Source organism: Sparus aurata, chromosome 18 (assembly GCF_900880675.1).
Source record: "Sparus aurata chromosome 18, fSpaAur1.1, whole genome shotgun sequence".
Taxonomy (NCBI): domain Eukaryota; kingdom Metazoa; phylum Chordata; class Actinopteri; order Spariformes; family Sparidae; genus Sparus; species Sparus aurata.
The window spans coordinates 25,286,826-25,305,585 of NC_044204.1; the positions used below are offsets into that span (position 1 = coordinate 25,286,826).

The 18,760-nt window shown below is 42.1% G+C and overlaps 2 protein-coding genes across 39 annotated transcripts in view; both read left to right on the forward strand.

Annotated features, from left to right (window-relative positions):
• Positions 1 to 18,760, forward strand: part of LOC115568600 (protocadherin gamma-C5-like) — a 281,207-nt gene that overhangs the window by 221,556 nt on the left and 40,891 nt on the right. Inside the window, exon 2 of one of the 38 annotated variants that reach the window (XM_030396083.1) lies at positions 1,848 to 2,939. The exons of 33 other annotated variants lie outside the window; for them this stretch is intronic. In XM_030396083.1, the coding sequence (XP_030251943.1) occupies positions 1,848 to 2,939 (1,092 nt within the window). Of the gene's footprint in view, positions 1 to 28; positions 2,940 to 3,090; positions 5,834 to 18,760 lie in introns of those variants that run through there. 4 more of the 38 variants (XM_030396082.1, XM_030396098.1, XM_030396102.1 and 1 more) reach the window with 4 other exon arrangements.
• LOC115568605 (protocadherin gamma-C5-like) lies at positions 16,027 to 18,719 on the forward strand. Its single transcript, XM_030396107.1, has one exon. The coding sequence runs from the start codon at positions 16,215 to 16,217 to the stop codon at positions 18,702 to 18,704; it is 2,490 nt and encodes an 829-aa protein (XP_030251967.1). The 5' UTR covers positions 16,027 to 16,214; the 3' UTR covers positions 18,705 to 18,719.

The window sequence follows — 18,760 nt, forward strand, 5'->3', positions numbered from 1 at the left end:
TCACGTTCTTAATCGCTTGCCTTTTTTTTCAGCACCCTGGAGAGCGCCGTGATTACTTATTGAAAGCTGTGTATATTTTTAGTTGCAATTCTCGTCTCTTTTATACTCGCTATTTTAATTTCACACAATGTAATTTTTCTCACACTTTTGCATCTCATGACCTCCATTTTGGTACCATTTTATCTATCAAGTAGTTGGAGTATGAAACAATAGTGTCCACGCACGACAGTAAGGTTTTCTTTGCTGGTAACCTAGCCATGTCCATTTATTTTGCACTTTCACGTGCAATGCTACTTCACGAACTCAGAGTGCCGCTGTTGGCCAGCCGGTATCAGATTTACCGCAGACTCATTGCACCTCCCATCATCTCTTTATTTTAGAGAGAGAAAGGGCAGAAGCGGAGCTCACTGTCTGGGATTTACCGGAGGTACAGAACAGGGAATCGTTTTTCACGTTGGCAATATGCTTTAAAAACTGGTGTTGATTGAAAAATCCCGAGGGCAAAAATCCTAAAACCATTCTGGGTTTACACTGGAATATCGTCGGACAGAACAATGAGAGTCCTTCTGCTGTTGTTTTTCTCGCTCCTCTCGCTCAGCTCGGTGCTCGGACAGGTCAGCTACTCCATTCCCGAGGAAATGCCGAAAGGTTCTTTGGTAGGCAACATGGCAAAGGATTTTGGTTTAGATGTGAAAAGACTGAAATCGGGTAAGGCTCGCATTTTTACTCGAGACAGTGACGGATACATTGAGCTGAATAACGACAGAGGAGTCCTCCTCATCAAAGAAAGGATAGACAGAGAGGCGCTCTGTGGACAGACGACGCCTTGCGCTCTGCATTTTAAGATTATATTAGAGAATCCGATGGAATTTTACAGTGTGACTGTTGAGATCACAGATGTTAATGACAACCCTCCATCCTTCGAAAAGACTGACGTTAAATTTAAGATAAGTGAATCCGCTGTCGGCGGAGCTAAATTCATATTAGACCGGGCGGTTGATCCTGACGTAGGCTCAAATGGATTGCAAACATATAAACTTGAACCGACGGACAATTTTGTTGTTAAATTACACGATCAAGCTGATGGGACGAAAAACGTCGAGATGGTTTTAGAAAAGCCTCTCGACAGAGAGAAACACGAACACCTTTCGCTACTCCTGACGGCGGTGGATGGAGGGGAGCCGCAGATGACAGGAACAATGCAGATTCTAATCACTGTTTTAGATGCTAATGACAATGCTCCTGTCTTTACACAACCTATTTATAAAGCCTCTATACAAGAGAATGCAGCAGTAGGAACAGTTGTAGCGACAGTTACTGCAACAGATGCAGATCATGGATCTAATGGTCGGATTACTTATTCAATTTCAAGTATGTTAGATCATGCCCGAGGGTTGTTTGAAGTAAATGACGAAAGTGGTCAAATTCGGCTGAAAGGAAATGTAGACTATGAAAAAGCTCGAACATTTCAGATAAACATTCGTGCAAGTGATGACGGAGGACTAGTTGACTCCTGTAAAGTGATGATCGACGTCATCGACATGAATGACAATAAACCCGATATCCATATACTGTCAAAATCAAACGTGATATCAGAAGATGCCAAACCTGGTACTGTTGTTACAATGATAAATATCGAGGACGCTGACTCCGGTGAAAACGGTAAAGTACAGTGCAGCATAAATGAGAATATTCCATTTGAGATGAAATCGACAACGAATGATTTCTATAGTTTAATAACAGACAGTGGTTTAGACAGAGAGTTCGCGTCCCAATATAATGTAACAGTGACCTGCTCTGATGAAGGAGTGCCCTCCCTCTCCAGCAGCGTCACTCTCACCTTACAGATCTCTGACGTGAACGACAACGCGCCTGTCTTTGAGAGGAGCTCATATGAGGCCTACATTGTAGAAAACAACACACCAGGCCTCTCTATATTCACAGTGAGAGCCAGAGACGCTGATTGGAACCAGAATGCTCGTGTTTCTTACATCCTGGAGGACTCCTCTGTTAACGGAGTGCCAGTCTCCTCATATGTGTCCGTCAGTGCTGATAGTGGAGTCATCCATGCAGTGCGCTCTTTTGACTACGAGCAGATCAAAGATTTCCACTTCCGAGTCAAAGCGCAGGATGGAGGCTCTCCTCCACTCAGCAGTAACGTGAGTGTGAAAATAATGATCCAGGACCAGAACGACAACCCTCCTCAGGTTCTGTACCCGGTCCAGACTGGAGGCTCTCTGGTGGCTGAAATGGTGCCTCGTTCAGCAGATGTGGGCTATCTGGTGACTAAAGTGGTGGCTGTTGATGTGGACTCTGGACAGAATGCCTGGCTCTCCTATAAACTGCAGAAAGCCACAGACAGGGCGCTGTTTGAAGTGGGTTTACAGAATGGAGAAATCCGAACTATCCGCCAGGTGACTGATAAAGATGCTGTGAAACAGAGACTGACTGTTATAGTGGAGGACAACGGGCAGCCCTCTCGTTCAGCTACAGTCATTGTTAACGTGGCGGTGGCGGACAGCTTCCCGGAAGTGCTGTCGGAGTTCACTGACTTTCCTCACGACAAGGAGTACAATGACAACCTGACTTTTTACTTAGTGCTGGCTTTGGCTGTAGTGTCCTTCCTGTTCATCACGTGTTTAGTGGTTATTATATCAGTGAAAATCTACAGATGGAGACAGTCTCGCGTCCTGTATCACTCCAGTCTCCCTGTGATTCCATATTATCCTCCACGTTACTCTGACACTTTGGGAACAGGGACTCTCCCACACGTGTACAACTACGAGGTGTGCAGGACGACTGACTCCAGAAGGAGTGACTGTAAGTTCGGCGGAGCTGGTAGTCAGAACGTGTTGATAATGGACCCCAGTTCTACAGGGACGATGCAGCGGATGCAGAGTGAGAAGAGCATCCTGGATGAACCAGACTCTCCTCTAGAGGTTAGAATTCGCTAGGTATCCGTGTGACGCTTTAAATCACCTCCCTCTTATTTTCAGCACCCTGGAGAGTGACGTGATAACATCTGTCTATCTATCTATCTATCTATCTATCTATCTATCTATCTATCTATCTATCTATCTATCTATCTATCTATCTATCTATCTATCTATCTAGCTATAGTATAATGTAGTCTGATATAGTCTCTACAAGTCATAACATATCACACAGTATTTATATAGCCATTTCTGCTATTTCTTTTCTCGTCCCTAAGTGCCGCTGTTGGTTAATGTGAGGAAAATCCAGCTCTTCCCTGGCTGAAGTCCTCCCTCCTCTGTCTGATGCGTTGTTAGAGCTCGATTTTATTCGGAACTGCAAGCCTCACAAATCCAACCGCCCAGCACTCAGCATCTCATGGTCAAACATTTTTGTCAGATTTTGACACGGTGGTTTTTTTCTTTTTCTTTCGGATTTTGAAAGCATCATGACGGGTGTTCTTTGTTGTTCGGCCAAAAAGAAATCCTCATTATGGTTGCCGCTCCTTTTTTGCATCTGCGTCGCAGAAATGGCTCTCGGACAGGTCCGTTATTCAATACCCGAGGAGATGGCGACAGGCTCGGTTGTCGGGAATATCGTTCAGGACCTTGGCTTGGATGTTACGCGGCTGAAATCTGGGCGTGCTCGGATATTTACCGAGGACGGCAGTGAGTACATTGGTCTGAATGCGGAGAAGGGAACTCTGGTCGTGGCTAAAAGAATAGACAGAGAGGAATTGTGCAAGCAAGTGTCTCCCTGCTCTCTTCATTTCCAAATCATCCTAGAAAACCCAATGGAGTTGCATCGAATAGATGTAGAGATTACAGATATTAACGATAATGCTCCGTTTTTTTCGAAAAAGGAGTACAATTTCCGGGTTATTGAATCTGCCTCACCAGGGGCTCGCTATTCGCTGGAGAGCGCCAGAGACCCCGATGTAGCGCACAACACCATTCAAACATACAAACTCAACCCGACAGATCATTTCAAATTAAATGTTGTTTCTCGACCTGACGGGACAAAATACATCGAGATGGTCCTTCACACGTCGCTTGACAGAGAAAAACAAGAAGAGCATAAGTTAACTCTGACAGCATTTGACGGTGGTAATCCTCAGAAATCGGGCTCTGTCAAAATAAATGTCGTTGTGTTGGATGCAAATGACAATGCGCCAGTATTCAGCCAGGCTGTGTATAGAGTAACTGTTTCTGAAAACGCGTCAAGGGGCACTGTGATCTTAACAGTCAGTGCCACTGATAATGACAAAGGAGCAAACGAAGAGATAATGTATTCGTTTTCCCAGCACACCGACAGCGCATCCTCCCTGTTCAATATGGATCCTCGTACTGGTGAAATGACCGTAATTGGTTTGTTGGATTACGAAAAAGCTAAACATTATGAAATAGATATCGAAGCTACAGACAAAGGAGGGTTGACAGATACAAGTAAAGTCTTAATTGAGGTGACCGACCTAAATGATAACGCCCCTGTCATAAGCATAATTTCCCTCTCCAATCCCATACCGGAGGACTCGGCTCCAGATACTGTCATAGCGATGCTCAACATCAAAGACTTGGACTCAGGCAAAAATGGCCAAGTTAAGTGTCTCATTAGTCCAGATCTACCTTTCAAAATCAAGTCATCATCGACTAATTTTTATAGCCTGATGTCTGACGATGTTTTGGACCGTGAAACAATGCCAGAGTATAACATTACCATAACAGCAATAGACGAGGGCTCCCCTCCTTATTCTACAAATAAGACTATTAATTTAAGAATATCAGATGTAAACGACCACGCCCCAATGTTCCCACAACCATTGATGACTGCTTTCATCACTGAAAATAATTCTCCTGGCATGTCACTCATCTCTGTTAAAGCCACTGATAAAGACTCTGGGAACAATGCGCGCATTTCCTATTTCCTTGAAGATACTCAGCTGAATGGGATGTCAGCCTCAGCTTATTTTTCAGTGCATGCGGAGAGTGGAGAGATACTTGCTGTGCGTTCCTTCGACTATGAGCAGACAAAAGAGTTCCATGTTCGTGTCAAAGCGCAGGATGGAGGCTCTCCTCCACTCAGCAGTAACGTGAGTGTGAAAATAATGATCCAGGACCAGAACGACAACCCTCCTCAGGTTCTGTACCCGGTCCAGACTGGTGGCTCTCTGGTGGCTGAAATGGTGCCTCGTTCAGCAGATGTGGGCTATCTGGTGACTAAAGTGGTGGCTGTTGATGTGGACTCTGGACAGAATGCCTGGCTCTCCTATAAACTGCAGAAAGCCACAGACGGGGCGCTGTTTGAAGTGGGCTTACAGAATGGAGAAATCCGAACTATCCGCCAGGTGACTGATAAAGATGCTGTGAAACAGAGACTGACTGTTATAGTGGAGGACAACGGGCAGCCCTCTCGTTCAGCTACAGTCATTGTTAACGTGGCGGTGGCGGACAGCTTCCCGGAAGTGCTGTCGGAGTTCACTGACTTTCCTCACGACAAGGAGTACAATGACAACCTGACTTTTTACTTAGTGCTGGCTTTGGCTGTAGTGTCCTTCCTGTTCATCACGTGTTTAGTGGTTATTATATCGGTGAAAATCTACAGATGGAGACGTGAGCGCCTGTTTTACAAATCCAATGGGAATCTTCCTGTTATTCCATACTACCCACCCCTTTACGCAGACGTAGGAGGCACCGGTACTTTGAAGCCGGCGTTCAGTTATGAGGTGTACGGAACTACTGACTCCAGGAAGAGTGATATAAAGTGCTCCCACCCTTTCAGTCAGAGCACTCTAAGTGTTGACCACAGTGCCACCAGGACAGTGCCAAGACATAAAGCAGATTCAGAGAATATACTCATAGAGGTGAGACCGGCCTCTTCCTTGCTTCTTTGAAACCCCTTGGTCCCATATTTGTGTTTGGTGTTTCTGTCTTGCTGTTGCTCACTCATTATTCTCAGAGCTCTTAGTATATGTACCTGTTATGAATACTCACAGGAACGTCAACCCAGTTTGAGACTATTCTTATCATCCTAAAAATAGTCCTCAAGTATCTTTTTCCATCTCACAGGAGTTTTGTGGTTTCATTGCAGTCATATTTTCGAGTGAAGATGAAATATTGTGTTGGGGATAGTGGGAAGATATTGCATTTAATACTGAATGGAACATCTGTTCTTCTTTCTCTGGTTCAGCAACTATGAACACTGGACTTCATATTGTGCCCACGTTCATGTCACTTACCTTTCTAGTGGCCCAGTTTTACCCCACAGAAAACATGTGGATTTTAAGATACTCAGTAAAACAGGGACTATTGCTGAATATTATGTATGTTTGGTTTTCACATTTTTGTTTGTGGCTGAGTATTGATTATGCATCCATTAATGTTCCATGGACTTAATGCACGTACTCAGACACTGTAGTTTGCATTGTACAGAGACTCAACCTGTGGGTTTTTGTATATTTTGAATATATCATGCTGTGTCAGATACTTCTTGTTTTTGCTAGATTTCACTTTCATCTTGCTTGATATATTGGCAGATCTTTTGCTACTCATTTTTAAAAATATGTACATGGAATAATTTGTAATATGGTGCTGGCAGTTCTATGCATCATCTTGCACTGACAAATTATATTTTATGCTGACATAACAAGTAGAATCATGTTTGACTGCTGAATCTTAGATCCCATTCCACTTTTCATTCTCACTCATAACGTACAGAAGGAATACAGAAGCCACAATTAAAGAAAAACATTCTGGATTTCATCCATGCTACAGCGTTGCTCCAGATTGCTTCCACATAGAGACACACAGCCAGGCAGTGCACTACTTTTTCCGTGACCTACTTCACTTCATAACACGGTTAAGGCAAAGGCAAAGAGCTACACTCAGAGAGAAAAGGGATCAGGGAGAGAAAAGGGATCAGGGAGGGAAGCAGGCAAACTATAACAAAGGCAGGTCATGTAGATCAATACAGAATGCAAAGACTGACATGATAAAATGTATTTCAGGTTAGGTTTAAATTGTGTTAGAGGATGAGAGGCAACAGTCACAACTGGTGCTGGGGAGATTTGGAGCGAGGGCGAGGAGCAGTGTGATGGAGAGGATGAGAGATGCAGCGGGGGAGGGGAAGAGGCACGTGGTAAATCGGCACAGTCTCCACCATCCCTGTGCAGCATTCGTGTTAGTGCAATGCTTGGCAGCCATTTTGATGTGCAGACCTCTTTGTGTGCTGAAATACAGGGCTGAGGGAAGCTGTAAAGTGTGAAACAGTTGTGTAGGGTGAGGGACACGGACAGGATGAGAGATTTTTGATAAAATATAGAGGAATGGACGAGAGAGAGAGACAAAGAGAGTGAGAGAGATCTTCATTTGCTATATAACAAATGACAAGGGGATGTGAGGAATGAGGACAAAGGCTGAATGTGTCTGAACAAGAAAAGTGTAATGACAAAGGAAAGCTGACCTCGAATTAATAAAATATCTAGCTGTCCACAAAGTCTATGAATCCATTTAATCAGCATAATATAAGCTGCTAGTAAGAGTTACACAGTAACAGACATGATTTTCCCTCTCCCTTATAAATCTCACTACATTTTATACATATGTTGAGGAAAATAAAGGTGTGTGTGTTGAATATCGGTTGTCTGTTGTTGAAAATAGTGGTCTTTAGACAACAAGGGTGCTTAAAGTTTCATTGAAAGACGCAGCTTGATGTGTGAGTGATGACTAAATGCTTGTATGATGTGGTCTGTTTATAGTTATGCTTGCTGGGGTTGGTTAAACATCAGAGGAAGTATTAGATCATAATGTGCCTTGTCTGTTCACTCTGGGTGGTGAATGGGTTTCAGCAGTAAAAGCTGCTTGATCTTCAGGGGTGTGTGCATGTGAAAATAGAAACTACTAAAGGCATAAACCCGGGTTAACGGTGTTAACCCCCATATCCGCTGGAAGCAGTTTGTCATCATTATCAGCCCACATCTGTGACTGCTTTACCTGTTTCAACTGTGTTTAAACCACAATGTCTCATTTTCTCAGGTTTGTTAGTGGCGCAGGTTTTTACTGAGTACCATAAATTCTTTTGGGCAGTGTCTCCATAGGGGTCAAAGCTCACAGAAACGTTTTAGCAGGCTGCTAAATGGTTCAGCCTGTTTCATGCCCTCTACCTCTTCAGTGTGTTGTTGTTTTATCTTCTCTTCGTTGAGGACTCTACCTTGAAGCTGTCATCCTACATTTCTCTATCCTACACAAAGCCTCAATCATCAGTTTGCTCAACTTGTTACTGGCCACAAAACTATAATCACGTGCAGAAGCTCCCGGTTCCCACAGGCCACAGGTCTTGTTTAGGTTTCCCGCCTTCTTAGCGAAGCTGTCTGGTGAGCAGCTGTGTGTCCATGTGTATGCCGTTGGGGCTCATCCACACACTGTGCACTGTGTGTGTTTGGGGATGTGGTTAATGCTTGTACTGTAACCCCTCATTGTGTTTTTGTTTATAAGATATCCCAGATATCTTAGACCTTTGGCTGTGACTTAATTTGCACAAAGCAGCCATGCTACACTTTAATACACTGAACATGATATGAACAGAGGAAAAGCAGTAGTATATGCATAGCCCGAGTGTATAAGACTCTCTCCACTGATGACGGCCGCTGCCTGTCCCTCTGGGGCTGTTGTTTTGTTGTGTTATACAAAAGGGTGCACTTGAACTTGAACAGGATGGGGCAGAGCAGTTAAAGAGGATCTTTTAACCTCAAGTTAAGCCTCAGTGTCCTCCCAACACAAAGTTATCCTGTTTCTAATCCTGACTTTGTTTGCATGTAACAGTAATTGACATGTTTCTTTGTCAAACATGTAGGGATGGCAAATCTGTTGATTACTATAATGCAGATCCTAATTTTACTGTATTCCTAGGGTGCATTAGAGGGATGACAAGATGATCAGTGATTTGAACACAGTGTTTTTCTGCAAGAAAACTGAAGAGAATACAAGCAAACACATGCATTGTATACTTGACTACCTTTTATGCATGAAGTAAGGTAAACCAGATATAAGTTTGCTTAAGAACAGACTATAGATGTCGTCTTTTGGTTTGTGTGTCAGTGTCTCAGAGATGGAAGTGGGGAGTTTATGCATTGGTGGATCCTCTGGAAAGGATTACACCAGGGATTACCTCGAACACTTTAATATGGGGCAATGCCAAACTCGTGGTGAGCACACAAAGACCCAGAAACCTAGCCACATAGGCTTTAGTGATGTATATTCTCAAAGGTTAAATTCCTCACATCGTGATGTCAGTGTAGGATGATTGTATGTGTGTGTTTGTTTCTCCTACTCAAACATACACAAGTTCTAATCAATCCATATCAAGTTCCACTCTCCAATACCTTTAATGTGATTTGAAAGGACAGAGCCTTGCAATTCTTTAACAACGGAGCTTTAGTGCATTTAAATTATGATATTGTAGTTACATCATGTTATTAGGATGGATTATATTCACTTTATTATTTTGTATCTTAACTGGGAATAAGTAATTTACTAGAATTGCTCTTTACTCGATGACAGTGGTCAACATTGTGACAAATTGTTGCTAAAACTGGGTGGCCTCTGTTCAGCAGTCATTCTGGGTTTCCAACAGTCTTCCTTTTTCCTCCTGATCTCATTTTCTGCATCCCTCCCCTCCCCCTCTCCAGCTGCACCACTCTGCTGCAGAGAAAGAAAGACACAGAGAGAAAGGGAGAGGGAGATTGCTCAGTGTAGGACATTTTGTTTAGTCTATAAAAAGACACCATGCGCCATAGAGTGTCATTTTATCCCTGTGTAGGTCATGACAAGAAGAAAGATCTCTCATGTGTTATTTTCAGCCATTCATCAAGAGATTCTGTATCACCCAGAAGTCCTTGAACATGTGCTTCGTGTGATCAACATATCATCAGTGTGTGAATGTATGTCTGTCTGAGCATCATTTCTCTTCCTGTCCTCTGTCTTCTCATCTATCCTCCCTGTTGTTTTTGTAGCTCCTTTTTTTTTATACCTCCATTGCCAATTCACATGATGCAGGGTGGGATGCGAGCAACCGAGGTGGGATGTGTTACCATAGCAACAAGCTGACTCACGGGCAGGACTGTACCACTTTTCTTTGAGTCACAGGGGGATCAGCAGTGGATACAGCCTCTTAGCTGTGATGGCTCTGTGTATTTGTTGATATTGGGAGGACAGGAGACACCCCTGCTTTGGGCAAATAGGTGCAGCATTCTCAGACCTGGGGTGGCTGATGATGGAGAAAAGGGAGGGGGAGAGGGTGATCATGGCTGCTTTTGATTTCTGCTTTAATCAATGCTGCCCTGTTTTTTTCGCCTTCCCTAGTTTCAGCAAACCCATGCCCATAATTAGTATATTGACTAATACAGAGGCTGAAATGAACCAAATTATTATTAATTTCTTTCTGTTATATAAAAGGAACAATGGCCTTTTTTGTCCTTTTTTTTTTTTTATCCTCATTTTCCTGGTTGACCTGTTTATTTTGCATGGATGTTGCTTTTGGACCAAAACTGTGATCTTGTACCACTACCTAATATTTCACTACAAAAGGCTTATTTCCTACAGTGTACAATTTAAACTAAAAGCAGTTGCTGCTTTGTCTAAGATGCTTACATTGCATCTCACAAAGACACTGCAGACATCAGCTGTGACAAACACAGGGTAACACAGCAAAGAATCTCATTAATAAGGCATGGATTTGTCTCAGGGCATCGCCTCGAGGCCCCCTGCTGTTGCGATGAGGGTAGTGGCTTTGTGCACCAGTGCAGTGCAGTATTTGGGTTATGATTCATACATTGGTGGTGTTAACAGGGTTTTCCAAGTCTTTAATACCCTCAGTAATGATTGTGTTAGTGTTTTGGTTCAGGCTGAAATGGTCTACATGCCTTTGTTTAAATGAGGAGGGAATTTAAATCTATTTCCCTTTGTAAAACATAGTGTAACATACCAGATACTATTTAGTGAAAGCTGTTGAAAATTATTCTCAAAACTACGACTTGATAGATTGGCATATCAGCCACACTCCATACACTGAGATACTGCCTCTGTATATTTCAACAATGTTATTTCTTTCGCTTTTAATCACACAACTCTGATTCCAAATAAGATGTGATGATGTGAAAAATGTAAATAAAACAGTATGCAATCATTTTCCAACGAGCTGTCTTTACAGACAACGATGTTCCCAAGCTCATGTAGTGATATCCCTGATATCATGTGTTTCACAAAGTGTTGAACCTCGCCCTGTCCTTGCTTGTAAAAGAGACTGAGATTTCAGAGGATGCCACTTTTCATACATACCTAAACCTGATGCTGTCGCCTGTTACCAATTTACCTGTTTACCTGTGGAATGTTCCAAACAGTCGTTTTTGGAGCATTCAACAACTTTCTTAGTCTTTTGTTGCTCCTGTACCAACTTGTTTGAAACATGGTCATTTGAGCATATATCAAAGAGGATTCGTAAGAATATCACATTCTGTTTTATTCATGTTTCCTACATCTCCCAACTTTTTAAAAATCAAAATTGTTATAATCAGCTCTCTTACAAGGACGGTAACGCTGTAACACAGTTTCCCGTATGCTCTTTTCTCTCTCTTTCCATCTTTCTCTCTTACTCACTAACACACACAAACAGACTCATATGGCAATGTGTTCCCTATTTTTTGGGTTTGATACTTCAGGCTCTGTGACCTGAATTGACACCCGGCTTGGTTTATGTTTTCTACGTTACATTCTGACGGGTGCTCACTCTTATTATTATTATCATACTCACTAGAAGCTGATCAAACAGCACATAATTGTTTCCACATTTGTTAACTTAAACAGATTATGTGCACTCGCAGCGGGTTGTTTTTGTCTGCTCGTGAGAGTCAATTTATTATTAATAAACAGAAATTCCATACTCATTGAATCACCACACAAATTCACAACCCCATTTGTGGGGAGCCACATGGTAAGTATTTGTGTTTCTGTACCTCCCAAAGCCAGACTCTGTATGCTGACCACCAGTCTAACTAACTTCCTTCCCCTCTTGTTTCTCTCTTTCATGCGTCCCCTTTGTTGCCTGTGGCTGTTCCTGTTTCCTCCCTGACTCCTGTTTACTCCCGACTCACCAAATAAGGTAAGAAGCAGTCTTCATCTGTATCACAGCACACATTACTGATGCACTGACGACAGAACAGCACACTCTAGATCACCATGCAGGAACAGAAATCAAACAAAGACATTGCGGTGACATGTTTTACAGTGTGTAAACATTATGCATTGGCACTTAATCAAGCAGCTAATCAGATTTTCCACAAGCAACACATCTGTTCACGTACCTCACAACACATCTGTCAGCACTGATGATTGCTTCAATCAGGCGTTGATGGACAGACATTCTGTTGAAAACATGGATGAGTGTGAGTGGTCTGATGTTTTTCATTTGACTGGGCTGTTACACTGAATTACACTCATTATTGCATGAACATAATTTATAAACTACATTGTAATTGAATTTTGACATGAGTTTTTGGGTATAAAATGATAAATTAAACTTTTAGACAGTAACTTGTAATTTATAATCTGAGAATACTTTAAATCAGTGCTCTTGCTCCTTTGTACCTACACTCTTTATCAGTGCACCAAAGTACATTTGAGCAAGACAGTGGAATAAGTTGAACAGCTCTCCTTACTAACAGGCTTATGTGGTTTAAAGAAAGTATTAGCAGCGAATACCGGCTGTTAAAGTAACTCCTGCTGGAATTAAGTTGCATGATTATACTCTCCTTACTTCTCTTGGATCCACTTTATTTAGTTCATTATAGAGCAACATACTACAGTCATTAAAAGTTACAATGCAGTGATTAAAGAAAGGTTAAGACAAATAACAGTGCAGAAGAGATTTAAACTATGTGACACAAACATAGCATGTCAGGAGGACATTAAACATATCATAGGAAAAAGTTATGTTATTTTTTTTTACATGGGAAGATGTGGTCATACACTCAATTGTCAGTATATTGGGTACACCTAGATTAGAACTAATGCAGCCAATTACATCAGTCCTGCAATACATCTGTCCTTTATCAAAGTTATCATTATATGTTTTTATTAAACCTGTTTTGAAAAGGTGTTGATTCAACTGTGTGATAATTTGAAGAGAGTTGTTTCTGTTATTTATGCTACACTCATAGATATAGATAGGGTGGACAATGAACAGAAACACTTGTGAGTTTAACACAGTGCAATTCACCAGCATCATAAAATGCAGCCTTAAAAATTTACGTAGTTTCATCAACACCTCTCCAAAACAGTTCCCACAAAAGCTGATCAAAACATTACTACTACTACTACTACTACTATTACTACTATAATACTTCCACAGAATTATTGAGGACTGATGTTTTGGACTGTGTGAGTTTAAAGGATGAATACACTCAAAAATGATAATTCAGTCATTATCCACTACCATTCCCGTGGAAAGTCAGATAAAATGATTTAGTCCTCAAAAGACTTCTGGAGCTTCACAGCAAAACAGAATTGCAGCATTCTCTAAAACAACTGGAGTAGATGAGGACGTGTTTTCAAAACTTGAACAAACAACTCAAAATAAATAATAATAATAATAATATAATGGTTCCATACAGCTGGTCCTGCGCGATCCAAGTCTCCGGAAGCCCTGCAAGGCCCAAGTCCCCATCTACTTTTAGGAGAATGCTGCAACACTGTTTTGCCATCAAGCTCCAGAAATGTTTAGTTGACTATGAACCACCGGCTTTCTATCTGCATTGGGGTGAATAGACAATGACTGACTTTTCATTTTCAGGTGAACTTCATCTGGCAGATGTATATGTAACTGAACTAGACAAATACTAGAAAATACTTTTAACACACTGACATCTATCATAGTAATCTTAACATAACCTAAACATACTGTTTGTTGGGTTGTATTTACAGATGATCTCTTATTTTCAATTGCTTTATAGCTTACATGTGATTATCTTATCATTATGAATTATGAATCATTATGAATATTATGCAAACTGACAAAACAAGTTTGAATCCACTGTGGACCTTGGTCCAGTTTTGTGGTCCTTTTGTGTATGCTTGTTGATGAGTGTTTACCATGTGCTAAACTGGTGATCTGTCCTGCATGTAGTGGGATATGCTCCAGCCTGCACAGTATGAGATGGTGTGAATAATAAATGAATGAATAAATGAATGGAAGTGAAATATCACTGAGGTGTAGTAAAAATAGATAAATAAATAAAGTAAAAAATTAATTAATGAATTAGTTTATGCGGCCTCAGCACTTTCTACTGTCAGTCAACACCGAACACTGAGCGTGTGCTATATGAAGCTCAACATGACATTTAAATACATGTGTGCAACCAAGTGTTTCCTCAGAATTAAACATTGTGTGTGTTTCTTTATGGAAATAGCATTCCTGGACTTTAAGCAAAATTGCATAGAAAAATGTTACACTGACTTCATAATTTAACCTAAAATGATCTCATTATCTGACATCTGAAAGTTGCTCCTTCTCTTCCTCTTCTCATTGATAAAAAACACAAGTATCAAGTTAGCACATTGATATATTTTGTATTTATCCAAGACTTTTAAAAGTCTGACGGTACATCTATGAGCATATTTTACTTTTGTAATATTTAATGTAATGTGTTTACTACAGTAAAATATACTCCTGTGGTTGTTCCTGCATTCACAGTAAGTAGCAAGAAACTATTAAGAAGATTGACATTGTGTTGTGGTCCTGGCTGCTCGCTGTCCTCAGTGAGAGCCTGTGTAACGAGGCCTGCTGCCTCTCCAGCCTGCAGCAGCAGCAGTTGGCCGCCTGTGTGGCGCTGTCCACACGTGTGGTGCTGAAATCAGCTCGGCGCTCTCCCCCTACCTCTGCCTGTCTCCACTGCCTCTCCACATCTCCCTCTGTCGCCCGCCTCCATTCAGAGCAGAAGACTATTGCATACTTATTATCTTACTGAGATTATTTTTTATTTGATCGTTTTGATTTGAATATGTTAGTATTAGTTTTTTTGTTTTATCATCCGCAGCACTGAATTCCGCGTGTTTAGCTTTATTTTTATTGAATATGTCACATTATCCCTGATCGTTAGTGACAATTAAACATCTACGAATGATCTAAAAGTATGTAAGACCGTAATCTGTCCTATATCCTATATGTAATATATATATATATATATATTAATATATATTCTAATTATAATCATAGAGTGTATTTTGATAAGCAATGCTCTCTCTCGTTCTCTCCCTCTCTCTCTCTCTCTCTCTCTCTCTCTCTCTCTCTCTCTCTCTCTCTCTCTCTCTCTCTCTCTCTTTACACACACGCACACACATTTATATATTTATATATGATATCTGTCTGTCTGTTGGAGAGAGGTGGAGAGAGAGAGAGAGAGAGGCAAAACGGGAGTAAACGCCTTCCCACACCATCTGCGCTCCCCCTCCCTTTTCCTTTGCTCTACAGACCTCCATACGGGTATTTTTTACGTTGGCTGCTGACATAATTATTTCTCTGAGGCTCGTTGAGAGCTCTGAAGACGTCATGACGTAGGCAGGCTGCATTGGCTTTCTCTGGCCACAGGAAGGCAACGAAGAGCCTTGTCAGCCACAAAGGCACATGTGCATGCATGCAGGTATTCAGAGGCAGGAGGATAGATGGATTAACACACAGCATTAGATGAGTGATCCTACAATGATCAGTCATTCAATTATTTATAAGACACTATTCTGGCATCTTTTTTCTACAGCTTTGATCCATGATTAAATATATTATACAGTATTCATATTTATGTAAATAATAAACAATAAGGGAACATTGTAGGCTGTCTGTCGAGACTGTGTATTTAGTAGTATAATGATATTTCATGTGATGGAACCACAATAACCAGGATGCCTTCTCTATGCATCATATTTCTACGTCACTGCTCAGTAGACGTTCACTGATGCCACGATTGGTGGAAATGGGTACACTCTGTCCGCCAATGAAAATCGGAGCTGTACAAAGAGATCTACTCTCTCTCAGCGAGTAGCTTCAGCGTCGTACCATTACAATGATCTGCACAGGAGGAGAGGGATGCATAGGCAGACACAAAGCATGAATGTCTCTGTTATGTATGAGGACGCGTCTGCATTGGATTATAGACCATCTTTATTCACTCAGTTGAGAAGTTGGGATTGGAGCGAAGCGATATGGGATTTATGGAACGAGGAATAATGTGGAACAAATTGCCTGTATGGCAGGTTTTTTTGTGGTGGCATCATTTCTTTCTCTTGTGGAGTACAATAGACGGACAGACTCGCTACAGCATCCCGGAGGAACTGAAACAGGGCTCTGTGGTAGGAAATCTAGCCAAAGATCTGGGTTTGGTTGTATCTGAACTGTATCGACGTAAATTGCGGATCACCTCGGATGCTGGTAAGCAGTATTTTAACATAGACTTGGGGAAGGGAGAACTGGTGGTGATTGATAGGATAGATAGGGAGGAACTGTGTGGACAAAGACCGTCTTGTCTGTTGCCTTTGGAACTAGTAATAGATAATCCACTGCAGCTGCATAGAGTCGAAATTGAAATACAAGATACAAACGATAATTCTCCTAGTTTTCTTAATAAAGACAGAGTGTTGAAAATTGCAGAGCTGGTAAATCCGGGAGCGCGATTTCCTTTAGAAAGTGCACAGGATCCCGATGTAGGCACCAACTCTGTACGCTCTTATCTCATTAGCAAAAATGACAATTTCAAATTGACTGTTAAAACCATCAAGGATGGAAGAAAGATCCCCGAACTGGTGCTTGAAAAACAACTTGACAGAGAAAAGCTGCCTGTACACAATCTTATCCTCACTGCTGTTGATGGTGGAGATCCGGTGCGTTCAGGGACCTCTGATATAAAAGTCATAGTACTTGACAACAACGATAATGCTCCGCAATTTGAGAGACAGCTATATGAGGCTAATGTGAGCGAAAAGGCAACACCTGGAACAGAGATATTGCATGTTAAAGCTACAGATGCAGACGAAGGACTAAATGGAGAGATTGAATATTATTTTGCAGAGCAAACTACAGATCTGACTTTATCATTATTTGATATTGAACCATCTACCGGAGCTGTTGTTGTAAAGGGACATTTAGACCATGAAACGAACCCCATGCATAGATTTGACATAACTGCTAAAGATAAAGGAAATCCTGAGATGGATGGACATTGTAGTGTCGAAATTAAAGTAGTTGACATTAACGACAATGTTCCTGAAATAATTGTGACGTCTTTAACGACACCTGTTCCTGAAGATTCAGCAATCGGAACAGTTATTGCACTGATAAGTGCAAAAGACCCAGATTCGGGCGACAATGGCAAGATTAAGTTGAGCGTGTCTTCTAAATCCCCCTTCAAGTTAAATCCATCGGTCTCTAACCATTACTCTTTAGTGACAAATGGGCCACTTGACCGTGAAAAAAATGCCCAGTATAGTGTCAGGATACATGCTACTGATTCTGGAAGGCCCCCTTTATCGAGTGAGAAAGTGATACTTGTTGAATTGTTAGATGTAAATGACAACCCACCAGTTTTCTCCCAACCTTCTTACGTAATTTATGTGAAGGAGAACTATCCTCCGGGGAACATTTTGTGCTCAGTGTCAGCAGCTGATGCGGATTCTGGCGACAACGCGAAGATGTCCTACTCCATCCTGGACTCTAAAGTGCAGGACGTGTCTGTCTCCTCTTATGTTTACATCAACTCAGATAACGGCAGCATCTACAGCATGCACTCGTTTGACTATGAGAAGCTGAAGGTGTTTCAGATTCAGGTTCAGGCAAAGGACCAGGGCTCTCCGTCTCTCAGCAGCAACGCCACCGTCCATGTTTTTATCCTGGACCAGAACGACAATGCCCCCGCTGTTATTTACCCCTCCTCCGCTGCCCTGGGCTCCCTCTCTCATCAGAGGATGCCCCGCTCCGCTAAAGCGGGTCACCTGGTTACCAAGGTGACGGCCGTGGACGCTGACTCGGGCCATAACGCCTGGATCTCCTACAAACTGGCGGAGGCCACAGACGCCTCTCTGTTCACTGTCAATCTGTACACAGGGGAGGTGAGGACTAAACGCGCTGTGTCCGAGCAGGACGACTCCTCTCAGAGGCTGCTTATAGAGGTCAAGGACGACGGGGAACCGGTCCAGTCCGCCACCGTCACGGTGTCCATCCTGATGGAGGACGGCCTCCACGAGCCCATCTTAGACCTCCGACAGAAAGCGACCGAGCCCAGCAAGAAAAACGGCAGAATCACCCTTTATTTGATTCTGTCTCTGGCCTCGGTGTCCGTGCTGTCTGTGCTGACTTTTCTTATCTTAGCGGTTAAATGCATCAGGAGCAGCAGAAGCAGCGGGAGTTGCTGCATGAGACGGAGCGACTGTGATGATTACAAGAACCCCAACAGAAACCTGCAGATTCAGCTCAACACTGACGGACCTATAAAGTACGTGGAGGTCCTGGGAGGAGACATGTTGTCTCAGAGTCAGTCCTTCAGGTCCTGTATGTCTCCGATGTCAGAGTACAGTGACTTCACTTTGATCAAACCCAGCAGCACCACTGACTTTAAGGAGGTGATCAGTGTCCTGGATGCGTCTTTACCCGACAGCACCTGGACCTTTGAGAGCCAGCAGGTGAGCAGAGAACAATGGTAGACTTTTTTTTGCAATTTTTATGTTGCTTGCTTTTGTGAAATTCAATTATCTTTTTA

Bases quoted from the DNA above. Each gene is read 5' to 3' on its own strand.
- LOC115568605 (XM_030396107.1), top strand. From the start codon at position 16,215: ATGGGATTTATGGAACGAGGAATAATGTGGAACAAATTGCCTGTATGG.